Source organism: Empidonax traillii, unplaced genomic scaffold (genome assembly GCF_003031625.1).
Source record: "Empidonax traillii isolate 1590-97213 ecotype Southwest subspecies unplaced genomic scaffold, ASM303162v1 scaffold161:size1573837, whole genome shotgun sequence".
Classification (NCBI taxonomy): domain Eukaryota; kingdom Metazoa; phylum Chordata; class Aves; order Passeriformes; family Tyrannidae; genus Empidonax; species Empidonax traillii.
The window spans coordinates 219700-244789 of record NW_020955354.1 but is presented as its reverse complement, the minus strand read 5'-3'; the positions used below and the strand labels follow the sequence as shown (position 1 = coordinate 244789).

General features: G+C 40.1%; 1 protein-coding gene across 2 annotated transcripts in view; it reads left to right on the top strand.

Moving 5' to 3' along the window:
• The window catches only part of KALRN (kalirin RhoGEF kinase), a 498966-nt gene that overhangs the window by 359098 nt on the left and 114778 nt on the right, over window positions 1-25090 (top strand). For both annotated transcript variants that reach the window (XM_027885121.1, XM_027885122.1), the window contains exons 31-34: window positions 1355-1545; window positions 1963-2064; window positions 2754-2896; window positions 4215-4317. In XM_027885121.1, the coding sequence (XP_027740922.1) occupies window positions 1355-1545; window positions 1963-2064; window positions 2754-2896; window positions 4215-4317 (539 nt within the window). The remainder of the gene's footprint in view (window positions 1-1354; window positions 1546-1962; window positions 2065-2753; window positions 2897-4214; window positions 4318-25090) is intronic.

Here is a 25090-nt window from a genome sequence, read left to right as displayed (position 1 = left end):
ATTACTGGATCAAAACATTTTTAAATACTGTTTCAACATTTCAAAAGTTCTGGGTTTCTGAGTCAAAACAGCTTGTATTTCAAAATGTTAGCATAATTATGCCAAAGATATAAAAAATATTATTAAAAAAAAATGAAATTATAGAAAAAAAATGATTGGCATAAAGTCTTTTATTGGATTTTTGATGTGTGGAGTATATCTAAAACTTAAAAATTTTATTCTGGACACAGATACTTTATTTTCTCAAATGTTTTTTCGGCCTGGAAAAATAATTTCCAGCCTGGCCTGAATCAGAACCAAGAAACAAGCGGAGTACTAAAACAGGTGAAAAAAAGGAAACTGTGTCAGTAGTTAGGCAGCACATTAAGACCAGGTGATTAAAATTGCAGAAGGGCAAACTGACCCAGCATAGATAGAAACACTATGAAGATGTTTTTAACTGTGGTGTCTGGTGAAAAGCAAGGGTTCCCAAAATAACATCTGGATATTCAGTCCTCGTGAGTTGATCAGCACCACACAATAATGAAGAAGCAGCGATGCCTTTGTTAGGGTAACCAAGGACTTAAAGAGTTATCTTCTGAATAAGACATTATTCCTGAATATTTGGAGCAGGGACCAGGGCTGCTTGCTGCTCTCCAGTGGTGTCTGACAGAGCCAACCAGACTGTGCTGGTGGTGGAACAGTCCCCAGCTCTGGAGAGAAGTGTGACCCATGAGCTGCCGAGAGCAGCTGCTGAGACAGGGCCTTGGAGGGCACCTTGCGCTGGGGACTCCCTTTTCTCCTGTTATATGGAGGGAGGGAGTCCTGTGATCTTCATCCATGTGAAGGTGTTTGACAGGCAGCATGGGAAACTTCTGGAAAACTTGTTTCAGACACCATACCCTTCTACTCTCACAGATGTAGCTCCCCCATGCCACTGCTGTCCCTTGAAGGCTGGTTGACATGCTTGAAAGCATCATGGTATAGTGGGGCACTTCTACCCATCACACACTACATTTCTCTGAATTTGTATTGACATGCATAGGATTTCCTGCAATGCAGTTCTGTGTATCGTAACCACCACTGAAACCTTAATAATATTTGTTTTGAAGTAATTCCTACTACACTTTAGCAGCAGCCTAATTTAGCACATATGATGTATTTGTCTCTGGTAAAATACTTATGTCATTGCAGTAGGTAAAAAAAAGGAAAAAGAAAAATATTTTCACTGAGGCAATGGATGCCCATTAATGTCCCTTCAGAATATGTGTAAAAAAAGAAAAAGACTGTTTTATTTCAATCTTTACTGCTCTGGTATTTCTGAGAATTGCTGGTCCTAAGAATAAATACAAACCAATCTGTTTTGTGGTTTTAGGGTTTGATGAGAACCTGGACGTCCAGGGAGAGCTGATTCTTCAGGATTCCTTCCAAGTGTGGGATCCCAAGTCTCTCATTCGGAAAGGCCGTGAGAGGCATTTGTTTCTCTTTGAAATCTCTTTGGTGTTTAGCAAAGAGATCAAAGATTCTTCAGGACACACAAAATATGTTTACAAGAACAAGTTACTGGTAGGTGTGGCTGCAAAGAAAACATTTTGGTGTTGTGTTTCTTGTAGGTAGAGGTGGAGTTTGGGAGATGGCTTACAAGTCCCCATGCTGGGTTTGGGATACTCATGCCACCTGGAAGGGCTGGCTCTGAGTCCTGCAGGGCTCACCTGGAAGTCAGCTTGCAGTGAGTCTGGAGAGGTTTAAGATAGTGAGATGTGAAGGATGGGTGGGAAATACAAGCAGGATCACTCAAGCCATTCAATTCCCTGCCATCCCCACTGATTTTCTGTCTCTTTTATCTGTGTGTAGCAAAGCAGAGATAAGATCTCATTCCCTTACCCATCCCAGCCCCTCCACTTCTTCCCAGCAGTCCAAAGTTTTCTGGACTCATGAAGCTTCGTATATATAAAATCTCTCATCATCTCTCCTCCACACTAGACCTCAGAACTGGGAGTGACTGAACACGTTGAAGGAGATCCCTGCAAATTTGCTTTGTGGTCTGGACGAACACCATCCTCAGACAATAAAACAGTGCTGAAAGTAAGTCTTTTTTGTTTGTTTTCTTTGCCTTTAGACCTTCTAGTTCAGGCCTTGGGAACACTAAATGAGAGTTCAATCTCTTCCTTCCTCACATTCTCATGGTTTCCATGTCTGTCAGTGGGGTCATGCCAGCATGGGGAGCAATTCAGCTCTAAGGCTCCAGTTGGAATTGGCAGTGTGATTGTTTAGCCTTGCTGGAATTGCATCTCCTCTTGCAGCCTGGGTTGAGTATCTGCACACTGACACAGGGCATGTCTCAGGGTGTTTGGCTGGGAGATGTAATTCTCTTAGTCCTTTGCCACCGGGCATATCAACAGTCACCCATTTCTCAAACCACCAGAGCTGACAACCTTTTCTGTCAAGTGAGTTTCTAATGAAGAATTCGTGTTTTGGTTGTTTTGTCTGAGGAAATCCCAGCTGTGCACTGATAACCTATTTCCCCTCTACAGAACATGCTGTATTGCTTAGTGTTAAATATACTTATCCAGAGCTCAGCTGCTTTGCTGCTGCTTGCCAAGTGGGTCTGGTAAAAATGCTCTCAGTTTTCCAGGGGTTACCAGGTACTCTAGTGCAGCAGAGAGGACAAACAGTTAATCAGGCATTTGCATCAGCCGACCACGATTCTTCTACATAGGTGACATCCTGAGAACATGATAAAGTCTCTGTCTTTCTGCCTTGTGGAACTTTAGGCATCCAGTATTGAAACAAAACAGGAATGGATCAAAAATATCCGGGAAGTTATTCAAGAAAGGATTATTCATCTGAAGGGAGCTCTGAAAGAGCCAATTCAGCTCCCCAAGACACCAGCAAAGCAGCGAAACAACAGTAGAAGGTAACCTCAGCCATTCCCTATAACATGAAATCATTTGTGTTTTCTGAGCCCACAACAATGTATTGTTTGTGGGCTTTTTACTGTCTTTTACTATAGTCAAAGCAGTTTTCATTGTCTTTGCTTTTTATATGTTGTCTTGACAAAAGTAGCTAGGAAGCTTTTCTATGATATATGTGCAAAGATCTTTTATTGTACTATTATTAGAGAGAAACAAACAGTAAACATTCTTCAGAGTCCAAGGTTATGTTTCTTTCCTAAAGTAGATTTTACTTCTTCACATTTGAATAAAACCAGATTTTTTTCCCCCGTTTGGCATTTTTAATTGTTTGAAATGAAAATCATAGTTGATCATGACAATATATTATTACAGTGAAAAATCTGTTTTCATCATCAAATATAAACTCATTTCAGCCTGTGAAGTAATACTAATTTTTCTTGTCAACTTCTTTCAATCCTGGATTAAATAGAAATTAGACAAAATGAATCGTTCTTTTTCTACTGTGGCATTCCCAAAAGCCACCTGTAATTTGAGCACCTCAATTTCCTCACAAGTTTTATGCCTCTCTTACTTCAGGATTGATTATAGAGACATTCAAAGCTTAAGTAACCAAGGTCACCTAGGAGACCTGTAGCAAGATCCAGACATTTCTTCCTAAGAACATGCACCAGCACAAGAGTTTTCTAGTACAATATCCTTAAATATGTATTTTGGATTATTTAACTGTTTAGTTTGAAAGACTAGTAAAAATTTAGAACTTTAGCTATACAGCAAAATGGAAGAAAATACTCTCTGTTAGCAGCCTCTTAGAGGTAAATTTGTAGAGTTCTATGCTGTCTTTATGTTTGTTTGGATAGCATATTTGTGGCTATCCAAACTTAAATTTTAAATACCCAGTATTAACTTTCTGAAGAGGTGGTTCCTGTGAGGCAAGAGAAATGCCTTTTCTTTCAGTGTTACATGTAAACTAGGCTGGATGTTCTTGGTTAGGGCAAAAATCTAACTGAAGGAAAATTTCTGCCTGACGCCCTCATTACACAGCTATTTCTGAACACCAGAGTCTTCTATGCTGGCAATGGCCATCCATTTTCCAGCAACAAATGTTGTGATTATGTGCTAATCCCAACCCTATGGTTAAGGGTGGCATCATTTTAAATTGCAGTTAAGCAGCATCATGGGCTGCATTAGTGAGGTAACCGTGGCACAAAGCCAGCTCTGTCCCGCTGACGCTGCTCTTCTCAAATCCACCTGTAAAGCTGTGCACATTATAAGGTGATGTGTTATGTAAGCGTCGTTGCTCCCCTATTATTTCTCTTGCAGAGATGGAATAGATGATGCAGACAGCCAAGGGGATGGCAGCAGTCAACCTGACACCATTTCCATTGCATCCAGGACGTCACAGAACACAGTGGACAGTGATAAGGTAGGACTGAAATGTGAAAATACATGGCAGCTAATTGCCCCCAGAAAAATATAAGTGAAAAGCTGAATAGAAGGCAAAATAAAGCAACCTGTCATCTGCTGAGTGAGTTGAAACTTGTATTCCCCCTCGCTGGGCTATTAAATTCCAGTCTGTTTCTATGTGCTCGTCAGTACTGCTGTTGTACACGGTAACATCTCTGTTGCTGCAGCTTTTTGTGGTTAATACACAGAGGTTGGATTGGCTCTGAAGAAACACAGCCCAGAGCAACCTTTTCTGCCCCAGTAGAACTTGTCCTGTGAGAGCCAGCTTCTGAATCAGCAAACAGTTGGTTATGTTACATATTTACCCTCCGAGCTGAAATCAGTAGTTTGTTGGCGGGAATACAGGTGCTTACACACCAATGAATGCAGCAACACTGGGATCCTGGCTGGTATCTTGAGAGCCTGGGAGACCTACCCTTTCCAGGGACTGTGATTCTGGACCCCTTTCCTCACAGACATATGGTGGAGCATATGGATGGCCCCGAGATACGCTAGATTCTGTTGGAATGCTGCGCACTGTCAGCACGTATGTAATCACTGTTTTACATGTCAAGACAATCTGAGTCCAAATTCCCAGCTCCACTAGGATGCCTCACTTGAATTTGTCACTCTCTGGTACCTCCAGCTGTGGTCTTCCACTGAATTAGCAATCGGTGCTACAAGTAAATGTGTGGTTAATAATTACCTTTGCTACGCTGATGGGTTTGTCATATCCACTGAGATAATGCCCGTGTTCACTTCATGTGTTGTTTAGAAATCGCACATAACTTGAAAAAATATGATTTCTTCCATGCCTTTATGGATTTGTCTGTTTATCAGGGCTTTAATTATGCTGCCACTTACACAAGGTAGAAGGGTGTCTTCACAAAATCAGAGTCCAAGTTTTGGTTGTAAAGTCCACAGGTAAGGTTCAGAACAGGCATTATTTTGAAAGCTGGCCTCAGAAATGTAAGTTAATTGCAAATAAATTACCTTTGTAAGACGACCTATTGTGTTTATCTTAAAGGCACATCCACAGGATTTTGCTTTTTTATCTAATAATGTGCCTTAGAAAAGTATTGATCCTCACAATCCAAAGGCCACTGTAATGTATGCAAATACTTTGCCCGATGTCTGAGAAGTATTTTCTTGTGTCTTCAACCCTTCAGTGGACTTGCCTTACTTTCTATGTTTTTCACATTTATCATTCCTGATAAAGGCACTGACTTAGTAAAGTACTTGAGCTCATGTTGAATTTTAGGCATTTGCATAAGCTTTGCTCGTTTGCCCCAAGCCCATTGACTCAGTTGCATGAACTCTGGCAATGTCTGGGTGAGATGCTCCATACTGCATGCTGCAGCTGCATGCAAGGGCTATGGTGTCAAGTCAGGCTGTACCCTGAAAGACAGCCCATTGTGGCAGGAGTTGGCTTAAGGATGCAAGACTGGAAAGGATTAGAGGGATTTCTATCCAAAACCTTGTTTGAACTGAATGGTGAATGTGTATGAGATAAACTGAGTACCAGATCTTAAAGGGAAGAAGTTATTACCACTGGGGAAAGGGTTATGTCATTCTTTTAACTTTTTTAAGGTGGGTAGGTTCACCTGCTGACTTGAGACTCTGTGTTTTTGTCCTTCTACACATTTAATGAATAGAAACCAATTTGAGTGTGCAGCTAAGGCTTAAATACACTTGTCTGAGATTCTACTGCATCATCCTTAACTAGAGAGGCAGTTCCTGCTGAACAGCTTCCTTATTGTCACTGCCAGAATACTGTGTAGAATTTAGCTCCCAGACTACTGCATTATCATGTCTTTGCTCCAAGGAAAATCAACTCCCTGCATCTCCTTATAGTTCTCTCTCGGTTTTTATACACAATGTTACCCAAATTAATGACAGATGAAGCTGAGTTGTCTTACTTCCCATTGAAGAGGCACAGAGACACACCTGCATTCAGTCTCAGCTCAAACATCTGTCTGTCAGCAGATCCAGAGCTGTGCAAGGACCCGAGACACAAGACTCCTAGTGGTGAAGTTTTGCCGCATGGGAATAATTCACTGTCATTCCAGTGAAGTTATTTTACTCTCCAAGTTTAAAATTGGATTCTTTTCCTCGAGTGTGTAGTTGAGCTTATCTTCTAGGCTGGTCTGAGTGAATGTCATTGGACTGGGAAATGTTACATTCTTACATGGGCTGGTGCTGGTTATTGGCACTGTAAGACTGGACCATATCATGCTCTCTACTTCAGTTTTCTTGGCTAAGTTAACAGTGCTTGGTAAACAGTGTAACATAAATGGTGTAATTAACTTCTGTGAGACTGATAGCAACTCTGATAGGTAAGGTGTTCAGCAAATAGTGGTTTCCCTGCCTATTTAACTCGAGCATAATCAGCAGAGTTATCCCCAGGAGCTCAAATTCAAGCTTTGGGGCTTTTCACAACAGTAGCCTCCACAGATGACCTCTCTGTGTGCCCCAGTGAGATCTCTGTCCAAAGGAGCCAATAGGAAGAGCTCTTACCTTTAAAAACTCTGGCTGTTCACAGCAGCCTCATTTACAGCAGGGTTTTGCAGTGGTAGCAGTGTGCCAGGATGGCAGCAGATTAATGCTGCACTGGGACCATATATGTGTTAACTCAGTGCCAGAAACAATTCTCAAGTAACATGTAAGACTTGATACTATTCTCTGAAGGCTACAGAATTCAAAGAACTAGCTGACACACTTTGTCCTTTCCCTAAACCTCGCTATTGTGTCTGAGGATTACCTAACACATTAGCTGAATGTTCAGACAAGAATGCCAAGCAACATTTTAGACAAAGAAAATCACAACTTCTCCAAGATAATCCATCTCAAGTAGCACTTCTGCTGTAATAACACTCCTCGTGCCTCAAGTCATATGTATTTCTTTCAACTTATTTGTGAGTCAATTCCTTCTGACTTGTGAGTAGTGATTTCCGTCTCCTCTCATCCCGGTGCAGCCCTAGAGCTAAGCTTTACCTTTGCATTTCAAACTCCTTAAAATACAAAAGGGTTTTTTTGTTTTTAAGTGGGAATGAAATAACGTTACTGTAAATTCAGCAAGAATTTTGTTTTCTCTCAAGACAGCTGAATGTAGCCACGACATTTATCAGGGGGATCATTTGATGCAGAGGATAGAGCGTTTGACAGGAACCAGAAGAGCTGAGTCCTAGTTCTGCTCTGTCACTCACATGTTGGAGGCCATCACAAATCACATTTGATGGCACACTACCCTTTCCTCTTTCTTTTCCTTGTTTGGATGAGGAATTGGGGGCGGGGGGGAGGGGAGGGACAGGAATTCTTGCAAACATTACATTTTTACATTAATTATAGCATCTCCCTCCGTTGTCCCAGCATAGGATACAGACCCAAATTTGGACCTATTTTTATATATTAAAGGAAATTTTCAGCAGCCTTTATAGTAACAGACTCTGCTTTAAAAATATTCTTAATTATATGCCTGACTCCAGAACTGTTACTAAGCCTTTAAATATTCAGGCTTTCCTGGCTGCAGGCAGCGGTCAGGTAATTATATAGACTCTTCAGATTGAAAAAAATTTAATAATGTCCATGTCTGCTTAAATTAAATACCTGATTAAATCTGGATCTTAGTCTTTAATATCTTTAATTTTCTTGGATTTTTCTCTCTCAAAAATATATAAAGCAATTATCCCTGGGCTCAAACATTTCATTTTCATTAAATATTATATAGTAGAAACACAGACTTGAAGTAATGTCTGTAGGTCTTGTCTGTAGGTCTGCACCTTTATAAAAGGAAAGAAAGAGAAAACACTTAAAATGTTTAGTTTTCCATTTGCAATCCATGACTTTTTCCATATGCAATCTATAATCTAAAATATTTCATACAAAGAATTATTTGGATTGTCATTTGTATTGTATAAGTTTTCTATAGAGGGGAGAAAGCTGGTTGATGACCCAGACTTAGTGCTGAAGAATCAATAGATAATGAGTACTATTACAGCAGTTGTAATTCCCATTGAGCATCCAGGTCAGGTCCTAGGTAACCTACTATGAAAAATTTCTTCATCCTTTTCCAAAAGGCAAAGGAGAGAGCTTTTGTTCTATACAGTAAGCCTTCTTTAGCATGCTATCTAAAAACCTCTCCTTAGGGAGAAATCCTTGCCCCATTCAATTCATGGCACACGGGATTTCAGTCTTTATATTTGGATTCAAAGCAGTGGGGAATTGCATAAAGAAAATGCTGCATGCAGGGCATTCTCATTTGTTAAGCCCATTGAGCTTTTGGCTTGTGAAACAGCTGTTTCTGGAGATACTGGTTCGTCTTCCAATGGCCTCTTTTTTGTTGGCTTTTACAGAATACTGAGGAGAGCAGTTCTCATTTCCTTCTGTTGTTTTTGGATGTGGAAAAAAGCTCTGAAATGTGAACTGAAAACTTTTTACTCTCTAAAAATAAATATACACAATACACTTTTATCTTTTCCATTAGCTACTAGACTTAGCTCATCTTTGTGCAGTCATGAGACTGAGATCTTGGTGGTATTATATAAAATCTGGGAATAATAATTTTTCTAATTGAAAGTAATTGGGAGGGGAGATTTTAGAAATTAAGCTTTTTGGAACTTAGGGGCAAATTCTCTTTTCTTGAAAGGCTTCTAATCAAGGTAAAATACCTTTCTTTCTCCCCGTGATAAATTTGCTGGAGCAGGAAATACTGCTTCAGTTTCTTCATTAGGAAGAATTCTCAGTTCCTTGGAAGTTTCCTTTCCCGGTAACATAGATATGAGGAGTGCCTTGATCTCCTTCTTTCTTTCTTGAGGCTACTAATAATTTTGAGTTTGAACTCCATGCAGTTGTGCACCAACATGCTGCTCGTTTTTTTTAAATAAGTTGTGTTTCTTTGTATTGTGACTCAGTGTTGACGTGTGTTATTTAAAAAGAAAAAAAACACATGCACAAAAAATAAAAAAAAAACCTATAAACCCCCAAAACAACACAAAAACCCCAAAACAAAAACAAACAAAAACAAACAAAAAAACTAAACAAAAAGCCAACCAAACAAAAAAGAAAACCAAATAAAAATTAGCAAACAGAAATGCCCACTCATAAAATAGTAAAGGAAATTTGTTGTGTTGCACACCTCACAAGGAGGACATAAGGAGAATCACAGAATGGGTAAAGTTGGAAGGGATGATTGGTGGGGCCAGTAATATTTCAAGGAAAATCCCCATGAAATAAGAACATGAACATAAGGAAGAAGCATTTAAAACATTATGAAAGTATGAAATATTACTTTGTCAAATACAGAAAAGGCAGATATGGGAAAAAAATGAGAGGGTTGCCCGTTTTCATAGATGGGATTAAAGTCATCGAGAAATTAAAAGCAATACCATAAGGCAAATGCATACATTAATTCTGTTAACAAGAGCACTCTTGCTAAGACTGAGCTGGCAATTTAATTTCTACTTAGTTTCTCAGCAAGGGAACTGACATACCAAGCAGAATTAAAAACTGCACAACAGATCTCTGTCTCTCTTGAATGTTGCTAAAGTATTCTGTTGCTTTCACTTATATAGTTTACTTTCCTGAAGCTTTTTTTTTTCTTTTGGACCCCTGGTACTAGGGGGTTTTTAACCATGCTTAAGCTCTAACAAAATATTTACACAGCTGGTGAGTGAAGCCCTCTATCCCTCTGGCATTATTATGACAAAATGTGTGCATCCCATGATCTGAGTTTTGGCCTTTTCTATCTCTGCCAGCGAGTTCTGTGTTGAGTCATGTGCAAGAGACACATTTCTACTGCAATACAAGGACAATGTCAAAGGACAGGAGGTGTTGACCCCTGATAGTGCTTGTGCATGGCCAAAACGTGTCACTGTGGACTGGAATCTCTGCAGTACTTGAGCAGTGGGACTGAACTGAACTGTAAACAACCTTTCAGTCTCTCTGTCAGTGTTTAGCGGGTGCTGTGGATTGTAGCTGATGTAAAGGAAATGAGAAGGTGTGACATAAACTCTTGACTGTGGCAGAGCTAAGGGAGAGGGCATGATCACAGGACTATGGAGTGGGTGCTGAAGCAGGTGGTCACTTAAATACAAAATCTGGACTATTTCTTTACCAATCTTCCTATTTTCTGGGGCACTGTGATAGGTGCCAGCACTTTGTCTGCCAGGTGAGGCTGGGAAGTGACCTGAAGAGGTTTCTTCCTCCAACCAAGATATTTTAGTCTCAGTTAATTACAACAGATTAAACAGTTGTGAGTTTCTAAAGCGCAAAGAAAGGAATTGATTTGGACTCATGTATGTAAGTATTCTTGTGGTTATTCTGCACTAAGCCTGTTTAGTTAAGTGATGAGCCAGAATTCAGTGTGCTGTCTGGAGTGCTGCTTCCTTATAGTGATTGATGAATTATGGTACAAGTAAAATTAAATTTATATAATAGAAAATGACTGCTGACTGTTAAGTAAATTTTTCCTGTGAAGGTATGATAAAGAGGAGTGAATTATGGCCCCAGAGGATGTAATTCTATTGCTTGAATGCTGCCTAGTATTAGTGCAGTTGTCACACTGAATTCTTACTGCCCTCACCTGTGGAAAAGGGAAACATGATAGTGATCAAAGGAAAATCTGACATAAAACATTTTGGCACTTTAATTAGCCTTCTTGAGTGCTCACTAGCTATAGGTGGTTAACTCTCTGTCATGTAGTAGCAAAATGTTTATCTTATCAAGGAAATAAAGTGTTGAGCCAGGAGATGACATCTCTGTCCCTTCCCTCTCTGTCTCTCCAATGGTAATTTCTTAGTATTTCCTTTGGCTTTGGGTGACTGCCTTTCAGCTCTTGCTCTGAATCTCAGTTAGGACCCCTGTAAATTCAGCTCTTCCCTCTGAAAAATGTACAAATCTATGTATCTTTTTTTCTTACTTTTTTATTTTAAGTACGAATCATTCCCTGAAACTGAAGTCAATGAAGGGACACTAGGAGCTGATAAAACGAGACTGGTTTATCTCTGCTGGCAATGCTTTCTTTGGCATGAACTTGCCTTTCTAATCATTGATGCTCACTAATGTTACTGTGGCACTTTTCTTTCTCCTCTCTTTCCCAAGTATAAGTAAGGGCTTTCCCTCTGCTTTCAGAGGGAAAAGGGCTTTCCTCTTATCAGGAATGCAGCAGTGCCAGAATTATGAAACATTCCAGCATTTGATCTGCAGAGCTGTACCTGCCTGTCTACATTTGAGATTTTTCAGTCTTTTGGAAAATAAACTTGAGGCTCTTGGAGTGAAATATAACACACTCAAACAGACAATGTATAAATTAAATTTTTTAGATTTCTAAATGAACTCTTCCCAGGACTAAAGTGCTACACACATTTTATTTAAATTGTTGTGCAAAGTTACACAGGCACTCACAGAAAACTGAACTCTATGGGGGATCCAAATAGTTACAATTCTAAGTGTTAAGCCTGTGCTCTGACTTGGTATGACTTAATCTCTGCTTTAGGGACTTGGCTGATCAGTCTCACTGCCTATTTTTGTCTCTACACCAGTCACTATGGCTTGTAGCTATACAGGAATTTACCCACCTGCCGTCTGCTAGCAGAATCAGTCAGCAGCTCTTTTTTAATTGTTTTATAATGCATGTAGCACAGGATCTCCAGCTCCTCAAAACAGGTATTAATACTGGCTCTGCCTACAACACACATACCCCAGGACAGTTCTGGGACCTTTGGCCCTTTTTTTCTCTATGAACTTTGAAAAAATGGACTTTGGTCTTCCCTGGGTTGGAACTAGATTCCAAAACAATAAAAAAATTAATTCTTACCAACCTTGATCTTCAGACAGGTTTAACCCTGGCTTGAATTACGTGTTTCCTGTCTTTTCCAGCACCCGTTTCTAAATGTAACAAGTAGATGGTCAGGAATTTCCCTCGAGAAGGGATCTATCAAGGGTGCAAGTGCTGCTGAGAGTAAGGACATTTGTTTTCCATTGCTGCCAGCAAGGATTTGCAGCAGCTGTGGGTGGAGGCAGCACTAGCCGCAGGCTGTCTTGTTTCAAAGAGCTTTCTCGGAAAAGGTGTATGTGTTCTTTTGAAAAACAAAGTGAAATATGATTGGCTGCTTTTAAAATATAACACTTGCTGGAAGCACTTGCAAAATTCATAGTAATTACTCAGGGGACTTTCTCTAGCCAGGTAGTGGAGCATTATCCATTTCCTATTGTACTGCATGGCTGGACAATTCCTCACACACCTACTGAGGAGATGATGACAGTGGATGAATTTCCCCAGAGGTCCCCTTTTTTTTATCTAATAGTTGAATTTTAGCAAGAAATTTCCCAGAGATTTGACTGTTTTACACAAACCTGGCTTCATCACTGTGAAACCATAGCAAGACAAAGGAGAGAATGCATCAGAAGCTTCTCGAGGGGACCTTTCATTCTCACATCAAATGACATTTAAAGTAATGTGAATAGAGCCAGATTTTTAATTGTATTATATAGATAAAGTTTTAATCTCTCTGTGATTGTTTCTAATGTGCATAAAGCGCTCTGAAAGAAAACAAAACAAACAAACAAAAAAGCCCCAACAAAACCACCAAAAAACTGCCTCTGGAGAGTTTGCTGACTGTGGAGAATCAAATTGATGGGCAAAAATGAATGAATACCTAGAGATATGGAACATCTGCAGTGCCCATGGAAATAGCAATGATTTTTCTGTGGGTAATATTCCCAGGAAATATCTTTATAAAAGGCAGATGAGAAATTTGCCATGCATCTTAAATATCTCAGCTGGGATTTCTGAAAGTGCTGTGGAATTTAATGGGACCTCTGCTCTCAAAATGCCTGGGCACAATTCTCCCCAAAGGAAAGCCATTCCTATTGTGGTCAGTGCAGGGTCACTTGCTCAGCACTCACAAGTTTATTTCCAGACTAGTGCCAGAAGCAGCAGATATTTTCTTAACACCTCTCCCAGGGTTTTGGTTTTCTTTGAGCTATAAATAACTGCAGATATGAACCCAGATTCGGTTGAGTGATCAGATGTTGAAAACAGATTCAACTGAAAGTCCCTGAAAGTGAAGTCTTACAGAAAGAGATTCTTCAAAGATTTATTTTCAGCATTTTCCTCCATGCACAACTGGCAGTTATACCCAGGGCAGATTGAATATGCTCCATTTCTTTTATAAAGTGCATTATTTTGTAAATTTTCATTTCTATTGCTATCCATTTCATAAAGAACATTTGTTATTGATTTTAATTGATTTTTTTTTCCATTTAAGAAATAATGGTCAGCATTCAGTATATGTTCAGTCTTATTCTTAGGTCATTTCAATCTTATCCATCTTTTGGTGGAAAATAAGTAAATCAATAACATTTGAAAAGATAAGTCCCTCTATAACAAAACAAGTGTATAGAAATCCTTCAGGCTAAAGCTCTCCTAAAACCCTGTAGGTATGAATATCAACACTTCCATCTTGAGGGTATTTAAATGTATTTTCTGTGGCAACACAGAAACACTTGATCTCTCCTTTCTAGTCCTGCAAGCAGTGTGAAAATCAGGTTCTGTACTAATGTGCTGATGGACACGTTCCCCATAAGGGTGCAAGGCACACAGATAAAGGTCATCTTAGTCCATATAGCGGGTATCCTGAATTCACGGTAATTGTGGTATCTCTCAGTCACAAGATATTTCTGAAGAATGCGTGATCCTGCTTAGATAGGATGGTTGTAAATTAAAAACATACAGAATAAGGTGCAGAGTGGTGCCTTTGAAATAATGTCTGAAATTCAGCTGTGAACAACATTATGGTCTTAAAAGGCAGGAAATAAATCAAGCTCCATATCAATAAATCTATATTACTAAACAAAAAAGAAGGTATTGTGATGCCTATTGTGAAGGAAGAGGATGTTTAAGTTATAGGGATGTTTAAGTGAATCAGTTTGGAGCAATCAAAACAGACTAAAAGGGAAGTGCAGTAAAATCCCTATCTTTATTTCAAAGACATAGCCAACTCCAGTAATTTTAAAATAGAAGAATAAAAATAAATTTTTGATTTGCACAGAAGAATTAAAGCATATTCTGTTTTTCAGCTCTAAACTGGGACCAGCTGTTGATTGAAATGTGCTGTGATTTTCAAAGAGCCAGATGTCAAAGATTTGTTACCTTTTACCTTACATTAGAAACTGAGTTGAACCTCAGGTGTCAGAGAAGTTTCTAGCTCTGAATTGATCTTTGACTGATTTGGAAACAGTTAAAACTGATTCATGTTAGTCAAAAATAGTATTTTTTCCAGCAAGATGCCATCTGGGATGGTTAGACAAAAAAACACCAACATATACATTAAGAGATCAAGAGATTGAGTTCCTTATTCCTCTAAATATCTGCTAATGAGAGTGTGAGATGAACTGTAAGTCATTAAAGGCCATTTCCTCATTACTGCTTATCAAAATGAACATTGTATTCCTTCCCTTTCTTCTCATGAACAATTCCTTTTCACTTTAGTTCTTGCACAGTATGGGATGTCAGTCCTGGACTGACACTGGCCCAGGGGATTCCTTATCCTGCCCACAGACTGACCTGCTCTGTCACTTCTCACGGGGGTACATTGGCACCTGTCCAGGCCTGTTTTCCTGAAAATCTGAGCACACATTGGAAACCAGCCTGCTCAGGACATGAAACGGATACTCCTGGCTCAGCATCATGCTGTTTTCCCAAGTTTTCTGTTGATAGAAGGGACAAAAGAGTTAATTAAAAGTGGCTAGATTGTGTGGTCCCCCAAAATGAGGACATCAATAGAATAGGAATTGTCTGTCAGTATTCTGTGGTTGTCTCTGTATCTATTCTTGGGCTACTAGATCATCTAAAGTGCTAGACTTGGAAAGAAAGGGGCAAACAATATTTAGAACTTGTTTTTTAAAAGGATATTTTATTATTTTTTAATTTCATCTCAAGTTCTACCTTCTATGTTGTCGTTAAGCAAGAAGTTATTCATCATCTAAATCTGATCATTCTCCTCCTGCTCTTCAAAGAACTTGAGTTCATATTTATTTTTCCTGTGCTGTTGTTTTGAGTTGTTTCTGGGGTTTCATTCTAGTGATTAAAGTGTGTTTGTTTGATTTGGCTGTACAATATTAAATACATCCCTCTGGAGGAACAATATGTTTTCTTTTTGGCATATTTTTTTTTTAATTTTAGAATTCATCATTTTTGTGTTGTTAATGCTTAGTCGAAGTGCCAGGTTTGTTCAAAAAACTTAGAAACCTTGGAACAATATGGTTCCAGCTATAAAGGGCATATAGGGATAACACAGAATAACTGTCTAGAAAGGAAGAAAAGTTCAAGTAAGATCAGAAGTTAGTGTTAGGAACCGATCTTTGAACAACACTTTATTGTAAACTTCATTGATCAAGGACATTAGAGGACATGGAGAGTTCAAAGTTAACATTAGCAAGAAGTTTGGTATTGGAAACAAAACTGTGTACGAAGGAGGGTGACAATTCATTTTAACTTTTTAACCTCAGTCTTTATGTGTTGCCTGGTCGAGTACAGCTGTGACCATGGAGGACCATGGAGGACCATGAAGTATCACAAGAACACTGGTGATGCAGAGGGAGGCAATAGGAGATGTAGGAACATGGAGGGCAAGCCACAGGGAAGCACAGAGCTGTGCAAGAAGCTGAGGGAGGTGAAAGCTTCCAGGAGAACTGGAGGAAGGGATCACACTGCACAATGTATCATTATTTTTTTTCTCTTTCCTCTTTAATCCCAGTAAGGGTTTACCTCTTGTCATCCCTAAGTCAATCAGGGAAGAAAAGAAAAGGCTCTGAGTTATGGGGAGGGCTATTCTGTTTGCTTCTGCTCATCCACAAACTCAAGTCTTTTTCAGTGTTCTGAAGCAGTATTTATTCTGGAGCCAAATATTTTTGCTGCAGGATGCAGCATTCTCCCCACATTGTAAGCCACATGCATGCCTTGCTACTGGCAGCCTACAGCTGAGAGAGAGACATCCAAAGGTCCCCTCATGCCTCTGTTTCCAGAATCACAGTGCTGCTGATATCCAGACAAACTTTATTTTTCCGTTTGGATCTTGCCCTAATTTAAAACTAATTTAAAACAATCAAAATCAAACTCACTCTCCTCAAATGTGTGTGGGCAAGAAACAGAGGGGTGTGAAACATATGGCACAACTCCACAGCTCATTTTCTCCAACTGTTTCACTTCTCCTGATACTACAGCATCCCTTCCTGACCGTACTTGCAAATAAACAGTTATTGAAAGAACATGGTTGGACCACACATGCGTATTTTCCAATGTCATGGAGAAATGCTGTGTGTTGAGTGGTGGTTATTTATTTTCACAAGAGTCAGTTGGGTTTGTTGTTGTGTCTTTAGGGCACCATCTCTCGAGGTGCTGAGCCTTCTCAGCTTGCAGGAAGAGTTGGGGGTGGGAGCCAGCTGTGCCCCACAGGTCCTGGGCCTCAGTTGGCATCATTACTTCTAAATGTTTTCCAGTGTTATTTTTTGCATGATCCTGAGGAGTCAATAGGAAAGGACAGCAGGAGTCTACCCAGCAGAAGAAACACTTAGCCAAGCTGTGTGATGCTCCTTTAAAATTGGAGTTGTTGTTAAACCATCATTTAGAAGTGTGACATTTAGATAGAGAAGAAAACGTAAATTGAAACACAGAAACTTCAGCCTTCTGGCTTGCTGCAGACAATGCAGAGAGCACTGATTTTTGTATGATTTTAACTGATTGTCCTTAGAAAGGTAAAGGGCTGTGTTCTGTATCTGTTGCTACATGTAAAATGGGGAAAGTGCCTTTCAGCTGGCTGGTCTTTACCTTCACAGTTTGGCATCATGTGTCCTGGATAATCCTCCGCTGTGCAGGCTTCCAGTGGGTGCTGGGGCACTTGAAAGGCTGATTGTACCCTGTCTCTGCTTCCCTCCTACCTTCCCAGCAGCAGACCCAGCCTCCCCCAGCTTTGTACTGGCTTGAACAGCTGCTGACCGCAGGGTACAGGTTAGAGGCTGAGGGCTGTTCCTGAATCACCTTCTGGCTTTTGTTGCAGTGCTGAGCAGACTATGGCTGCAACACCCCTCCCTCTGCTGCTCAGATATAAGAGGTGTAAACCAGGCTTTCAGGGGTTATTTTTGTGGGTTGTTTTTTTGAAATCTCAGAGGTTTCACGTTCTTGCAAAGGTCCTGGTCCCAGTGCTACAGGCAGTTATTTTGCAGAAACTCTCCTACAGCTCTGTAGTTCTGCTGTCCTCCCCAGCAACTGAACCTTTAGTACCTTTTACCTTTATAAAACCTCTGCCCTTCAGACTTCCTAGGAGAGAAATTTGAGGACTGAGAAAGGACTTAAAAAAATCAACCCTTTCTCAGGCTCATCGAGTTGCTCCCTTATGACCTTCTCTTTGTGTGATGCCTATGTGTTATTTATGAGCACTTGGCCACTCATTTCCACTAAAAAAAAAAGAAAAAAAGAAAAAAAAGAAAAAGATAACATTGTTGAGGCTGAAATGCAATTAGTTACGTGGCACTGGAGAAAGGGGTTGGTGAGAGCTGTTGTACAGGGTTAGGCAGCTGTTGGGTCAGAGGTGCAAGGCAGAAAAGATAAGTGATTTGAAGACATGGAAAGCAAGCAGGATGATATGTAAGTCAGTTTTCTTTCACCAAGTCAAGGAAAGCACCTCACTCTGCACAGACGAATATCTGGCTTTGAGCATCTTGTAGCTCCACAACAGATCCAGCCTTTCAGGAATCGATTGGCTCCTCAGGGTTTTGTTTCAGTAGTAGCAGGATTTGCCTCCAGCCTTTGAACAAAACCCTTTCCCTGTGAGGGAGGACATAAATGAATAAAAATAGTTCGGTAAGAGCTGGGCTAAAGCGGATGTCTTTTAAACAAATACACAACTTATTTTCCATCTGCTCATTCCCAGTCCTTGATTGCTGTGAGAGAGAGAAAAAGCAGCACTGCTGCATTTCAGGAGAACCAGAATGTGCCTCCCTAGGTGCAGATCTGAAATGTGGCCACTTGCATCCAAGAACCTGGTATTTTTGTTGACAGGGGTAATATAGAAACTGCTAAAATTGATCCTAATGAATGAAAGTTTTCCTTTGCATTTCTTAATGCATAACTGATTAATTCTCCAAAGAATTCTTCTGGGCATCCCATCCCTATGTAAAGACTATGGCTAAGTGGCTTAATAGGATAAGGGCTTTATAATGACAGCTCTATCATATTTTGGTTGTCTCTTTTCATTTCAGTAACAAGCATAAGGGAAGCTAATGTCCCAGTAAACAGAGATTTGTAATCACCATTAGTGGAGAAAATTTCCCTCATGGGGAACAATAAAATATACCATTGGAAGAGCTAGAACACTTTTCTAGCTTTGCATTTTCATCACAGCAGATTGTGTCTCTCTTGCTAAATTTCTTCGTGCTCTAGAGGAGAAAATAAATCCAGCAAAGAGAAGCAACTTTAAATGACTGAGATAAACTCTTGATGGGGGACAATAAAAGGGTGATTATGAGTGTCCCAAGACAGCATATATATGATTGAGGAAAATGAAATAAAATCCTGCCTTCTATTAGCAGTTCAGTGGGTTTTAAATGAGCCCTGAATGATGGCAGAATTAAGAAGAGCTTTGCCTTTTTCACATTATGATCACTAACAGGAGAGGTCTCGCTGTTCGTTCTATTTTGGTGGTAAATCCTGTTTTAACAAATATGCTGACAAGCTGGAAAAGAGTGAACAACTTCAATTGCATGGGGTGTCTATCTCATATTCTGTAGTTATAGATCTCAGACTACTGCAGAGCAGTCAGTGTCATTTTGTGGCTGGGAAATCAGGTCACAGAGCACCGATGCGATTTGCCAGAGCTCACGCTGCTGCCCAGCACAGGAAGTTCTGTCTCAGTCCCACTTTGTGCTGAATCCATGGGCACCCTTTCTTATGGGAGATCAAGGGACAGTATTTGTTGATGGTCAGGTTTGTGAAGTCTGCCAGACATCACTGCTCTGCCACAGGGGCTGAGAGAGAACCCCTTGCCTGCTGTTTTCCAGTTACTTTACGTTCTTAAGGAAGCACTGGGCAAAGGTTGGTTTGATGCTTTGCAGATCTGACCAGAAAAAGTGTAGCCAGAACCTTATTTTGTTCCTGGAAAGTTTTTGGGAAAGCACCTTTCTGGTGCTGAATACCGGGTTACAAATGAAATGTCCTGTAAGAAAGAGATCGTGCAAAGGGAGGAGAAGCCTTTAAAAGGCCAGTTTAATGTTATTTTTCCTTTCTTCTCAAAATGCAGAAGCAGCTTGTGGTGCTCAGAAGCTCTTAAAATATGGGCTTCATGTCTTTAAAGTATGCCATAGAAATTAATACATTGGTTTTGTATTTAATTAAGTGAATCTTGGAACTGGATTTAAATATTTGCAGCAAACTCTTTTATTTAAATGCTTTCTTATTTACGGTGCCATGCTTAGAATGTTATGCATAGCATTATCTAACTATTAGCTGGTGTGACAAGATGGATTTTGGGATTAAATAAATTGTGAGCATTCCTTTTAAATTGCTGGAGCCAAAGGGGTTAGGAGTGTTAGGTTATCCAGCAGCAGCCATTCTTCCTGCATAGCCTCATGGCACGCTACAGGAGTTGGGGTGGCTGAGCAGGAGGGAAGAAGTCACTGGAAGCAGCTTGAATTGCACGTCCTCTATTCACCACACAGGGTAGGTGACCAAACTGTTTCATGAGCTGCAGGCAGAGAGAGGGAATGGTAGCTTTGATTCAGCACAATATGAGCTCCATGCTGGGCATATATTAATTGTCCTTTGAAATCAGTCAGATTTAAACGTTTTGTACCTTTTTTTTTTTTTTTGCCAAGTTGTGGTTGGTATGCTGAGCTACATTTTTGCTTTGTTCGATTACCATATGAGCAATGTGCTAATGCAAGTGATTATTTCAGAAGCTATTTGAGGGGCAGCGTGTTTCCATTGTGTGACTGGTCCCAGTGATCTTTTAGGTGTGGAAAAATAGATGGTTTCTCTTTTCTTCAAGTGCAATAGAGCAAATATAGAACTCAGTCATGTGAGTGGTTTGGAAACCAGTTATGATTCCAGGCCAAACCCTGTTCCTGTTAAGTATGTGAGGATTGAGTTTAGCAGGACCTGAGTTTGTGTTCCTTCTCAAGCAGGTTATTGCCTTGAATCTTTTTACTTAAAACTAGAGAACATTGTGAGCCTGATAATGGCTTTGAGCCAACACTAATCTTTTAGTCAAGCAAGGAAGAGTCATGTTTTTACATCCAAACATTAAACATTTCCTTCCTGCTGTCACACCTGTTTCCACTAACAAGTGTGGATTGCATAAAGAGCTGCTGCCATTTACAGTCAGCTGTTCCTTGGGAAAAGTCATCTTCTATACACACCTTCCCAGTTTCCTCTAAAGCGTGTTCTTGGGTGATTAAGTCTTATGCAAACAAACCTTTGACTGGGTGATCATTTCCTCACCTGTTTCTCATATTCATGTGTTATTTCCCTGTCTGCTGTAGTGTACAGTGGTTTACTCCATCTTCAGATTTTTGAAGAAAAAGCCCTAAATTTATCATCTTTCATTTCTCCATATATCTAGATACAACCTCTTTGTTGCCAGGAACTTTGTTCGCTGAGGCTGATCAGTCAAGGAAGTGTTTTTGTCCCACCATCTAGTGTTAATTTCAATCAGTGATTTGACAGGATGAAATGACTGGTGCAATTGCTCAGGTCAGTACGTCTCAGTCACCAAATGTAATCAGACAAAGATATAGAGTTTATCTTATTACATTCACTTCACAGAAATCAAGGTCAACTGGAACGTCACTGTTGAGTAAGGCCTATATGTTCATGGAATGGAAAACGAACAGGAAGAGGGAGGACAGTAAAGAATGAGTTTCTCAGTTCCACAGAAATGACATCATGAGATGTGCATTTTAGGAAGAATGAGCTAGCAGAAGGAATAGTGTGAACCTGTCTGTATGTCAGTGAATAAATTGGGCATGCTTCAGCAAAGTGGATAATGGGAACAAGTGATACTGTGACTTTCTTGTCTGTTCTGTAGGCTTGAACAGCAGTGTGACTGTTTTGTCTGATCTTACCTGTAAAATGGAGAGCACAGGGTGCTTGTGACAACCCTTTGGTCTGATCACTGTGGCTTTTATTTTGCAAAGATCAGAAATGCTGTCAGGCAGTGTGACTGGATGGCAAGAGCTCGGAATGAGGCATCGTGCCTGAAGTGCAAAAGGTGGGGAACAGGAGAACTGGGAACAGCAATAAAGCTTAGAGGCTGATATGGGGAAAGTAACAGGGAGTGAGGCATGTTTAAGAGCAGCCCATGGCAAGGGCCCCAGGGCAACTTGATTGTCCCACTGCAGCTGAGGAGGAATCTGACACTTGCCAAATATACCAGGGAGCCTGTTGGCTGAGATTCCTTCTCTAGGAATGAGACAGTATCACTTAAAGATGCTCTTGGTGCTGTTACGTTAATGTCTTTCACAGAAGAGTAGGAGAAATTATTGGAAATACTGTCTTTTGGAGTAGGCTCCTTGCAAGCAAATTACAGACCGTGAGTAATGAATGCATTTGACAGCAGCATTTCTGATTTTACAACACATTCATAACACCTTGGAGCACTTAGTACCTTGTTAACCCAATTAGTATATGCTAAAACTGCCAAGGCAATCTGAACAGTTATTAATCACATGCCAAACCGTCCAAGATTGTGCTTTGTTATTACTGCAGAGGCAGCTAAGAGTCGATTGGGATAGAAGCAGCTTTAAATGTCTACGTGCACAGACAATTGGTTACAGTAAAGCCAAATAATACTGAATCAGAAATTAATACAATAAAACAAGCCATCCTACCATAGACTGCCTTACCTTATCAACACTGGAAGAACTATATTAGTGTGTAAGCAGAAGTTGCTTATCCTGAAGCCATAAAAAGAGCCCTAAATGGTCTGTGCTGAGCAATCACTGATAGTACCATTCCAGCCCGTGGGCTGTGCAGGTTGTATCTAGCATGTCATGGAAAATGGAAGCATTAGTGAAACACAACTGCAGCCTGCAGGCAATCAGACATGGACCTATGCTTGTATTGAGCAACTGCACATTGTAACCACCACGAGTCATTTCCAGCTTCTGGTGTTGACAGCTAACCTTAAAGTACAGTTCAGCTTACAGGCACAGGGGATCCTTGACCTCTGTTGCAAGACGGCTTTCGCAGGTGTTGATGCAATGGGACGGTTTGGTCCTGCCCAGGAGGAATGGGACAGGAGATCTGTGTCACAACTGGGCTGCATTAGCATGTCCATTAGGGAGCTGCTTTTCCTTATCTGTTCAAGTTCCCAATATCAAAGTCTCTTATGACTGAAGAATCCTCTAACCTACAGAAGCCAAGACTGGTGTGGTTTCTAATGACACAGTAATGGGTATCTGTGTTCCTGCATGAGATACAAGTAATAGAAAAGATCCTGAGAAACTTCAGAATTTGAATTTAACCAAAAAAATGAAAACAGTAAGAGGATTCATAAGTATCAGATCATTTCATTTTAACTGTGAAGTTGAAGTTATGAGTTGATGCAGTTCTCAAAACCTGCTATGTCTCCTTTGTAGTTAATACCACTGAATTGCAAACCTGGTATATTGACTCCAGGAGCAGCAATGAAATGACAAATAAAGAGCATGAGTTAATGATGGATTAAACCTTGCGCTTGTAAGTGATGCCAGTTAGTACTTGATAATAGAAAATAAAATTAGGCTAGCTTGGTATTTTTTATGAGGTTATAATTCAGCTAATATAGGAAATAGTGATAGACTTTTGTGGCCATTTGATTTGGGCTGTGTGGCAGAGCAGAACAATAGAAAATAAACATGGCATGTGCTAAACGATGGAAACCTGGCTACTTGACAGATATAGATATAATAGCATTATTATAGGGCAAACTTTGTACAGAAATCCTAAAGAGACTTGTCCTTACCTTTGTGACAGGAGAAAGTTTTAAACTTAATTTTCTAAGGAAACAGTGTTTTCTTTCATGTTTTCAACATCTGTTTGTGCTCTGCCCTATAACAATTTTGGTACTCATTGGACAAGTTCCAAGCAAATCAGCAGAAACTTCTGATCTCAAAAATAACTTCTGTGGAGGTCAGCGTAAAGGATAGAGAGAGCAACCCAGAAGTAGCTCCAATTAGGAGAAATGCAGTAGTATGAAGACATGTATTTGTGGACACACATATTACTGAAGACTCCATATGGCTGAGAGGCCTCGTAGATGCTTGACCCTCAGGAGAAGCTTCCACTGTATCTGGAGAGTGACCACACAGCCCAGACCAGTGGGAAGCTGGCTGGCACTGGGCCTGCTCCATGGGGAGTGCTAGTTATGCACGAGAAGCCAAAAAAACTAGAAATATGCCAGTTATGCCTGCAGCTGGGTGAGCAGTCAGGAGCAGAAGGAACAGGCTGCTGATTCAAACAGAGCAGTAAGCTTGGTGTAGGTAAACAGGACCGGCCCTAACACACACAGACCTCATCATCATGGAGGGAAAACTATCAGCCACGCTTTTAGGTGCAGGGGTTAGTAGTGGTATTGAGGAGACTGGTGACTTCACCAACACTGAGGTAGCTTTTATCTTGCTAGAAATGAGCTAATCCAAGCAGCATGTTTCTTGCAAAAAAATAACCATTAGTTCAAATGCAAGCCTGTACGTGGTCTTATGACAAGGTGACTGTTTCCAAGATGCAGAAGAGATACAGGAGAGTGGAGTCATCCAAGTTAAACACTGGCCAAAAAACAGAGTTGGAGTTAGAATCAAGCAGTGGCCTTGTGCTAGGTTATTTTACCTTTCATATCTGTACGTTCCCATCTTTAAGTGGCAAACCAATCTATGTAAATGTAGAAACGCTGCCTTTCTTATATGAATGTTTTTAACAGCTTGAGTTACTCAGCACCCTTATGGTCTGTCCCGTTGCTAAGTCTTTCAGATTTTAATTATTTTGCAAACACATCTGTAACAGCATATACAAGAGCAACAGGGTAACAATAACAATAAAGTTGTGTTGAGGTTTTTTGGTATAAACTCTTTGGTTTGAAGTTTACGATTTATGTGTTCTGGAACTGGATTATTGCCTTATAAAACAATGCAGCAGCCTTTTCTCATTTAGTTAGCCATCTATTTTTATTAGGGTGCTCTATAGAATGCCTGCAATAATATTATAAAGGTGCATAAAGTTCATTATTTCCCAACAAGCAACTAGCCAAGACCATTATTATTTTTACAACAGCCAGGCTTTCTATTGAAATATAGTTCGGATTATAACCTTTTTTTCCTCTTCCCTCTTTCTCTTTTCTCTACCAAAGCTGAGATGTGCAATTGTTCCTTTTCAGATTGCTTTTCCACTCCCTTACAAAACATGTCGTTTTCTGTGAAATGGATGGATTATAATGGGAACAGATCAGTGATAATGCATTACTGGAATACAGCCATTCCCAAGGGAGCTTATAATAATATCCAGCCTTCCTAAGCTTTAAAATCTGCAGTTTGGACAGCCTATAGCTCTAATATGGAATCTAGTTCTGAATTTTCCCTGCACTTAAAATTCTTTGATGCTCAGTTATTGTTTGGGTTCTGCCCTCCCTGTCATATTGCCATGGCAACTGCCTTGCTTAAAATCCCCTGTTCAGACAATACAGCCACTGCTTTATAGAGGGGCTGCAGGCTCAGAAAAGTTGAAATTG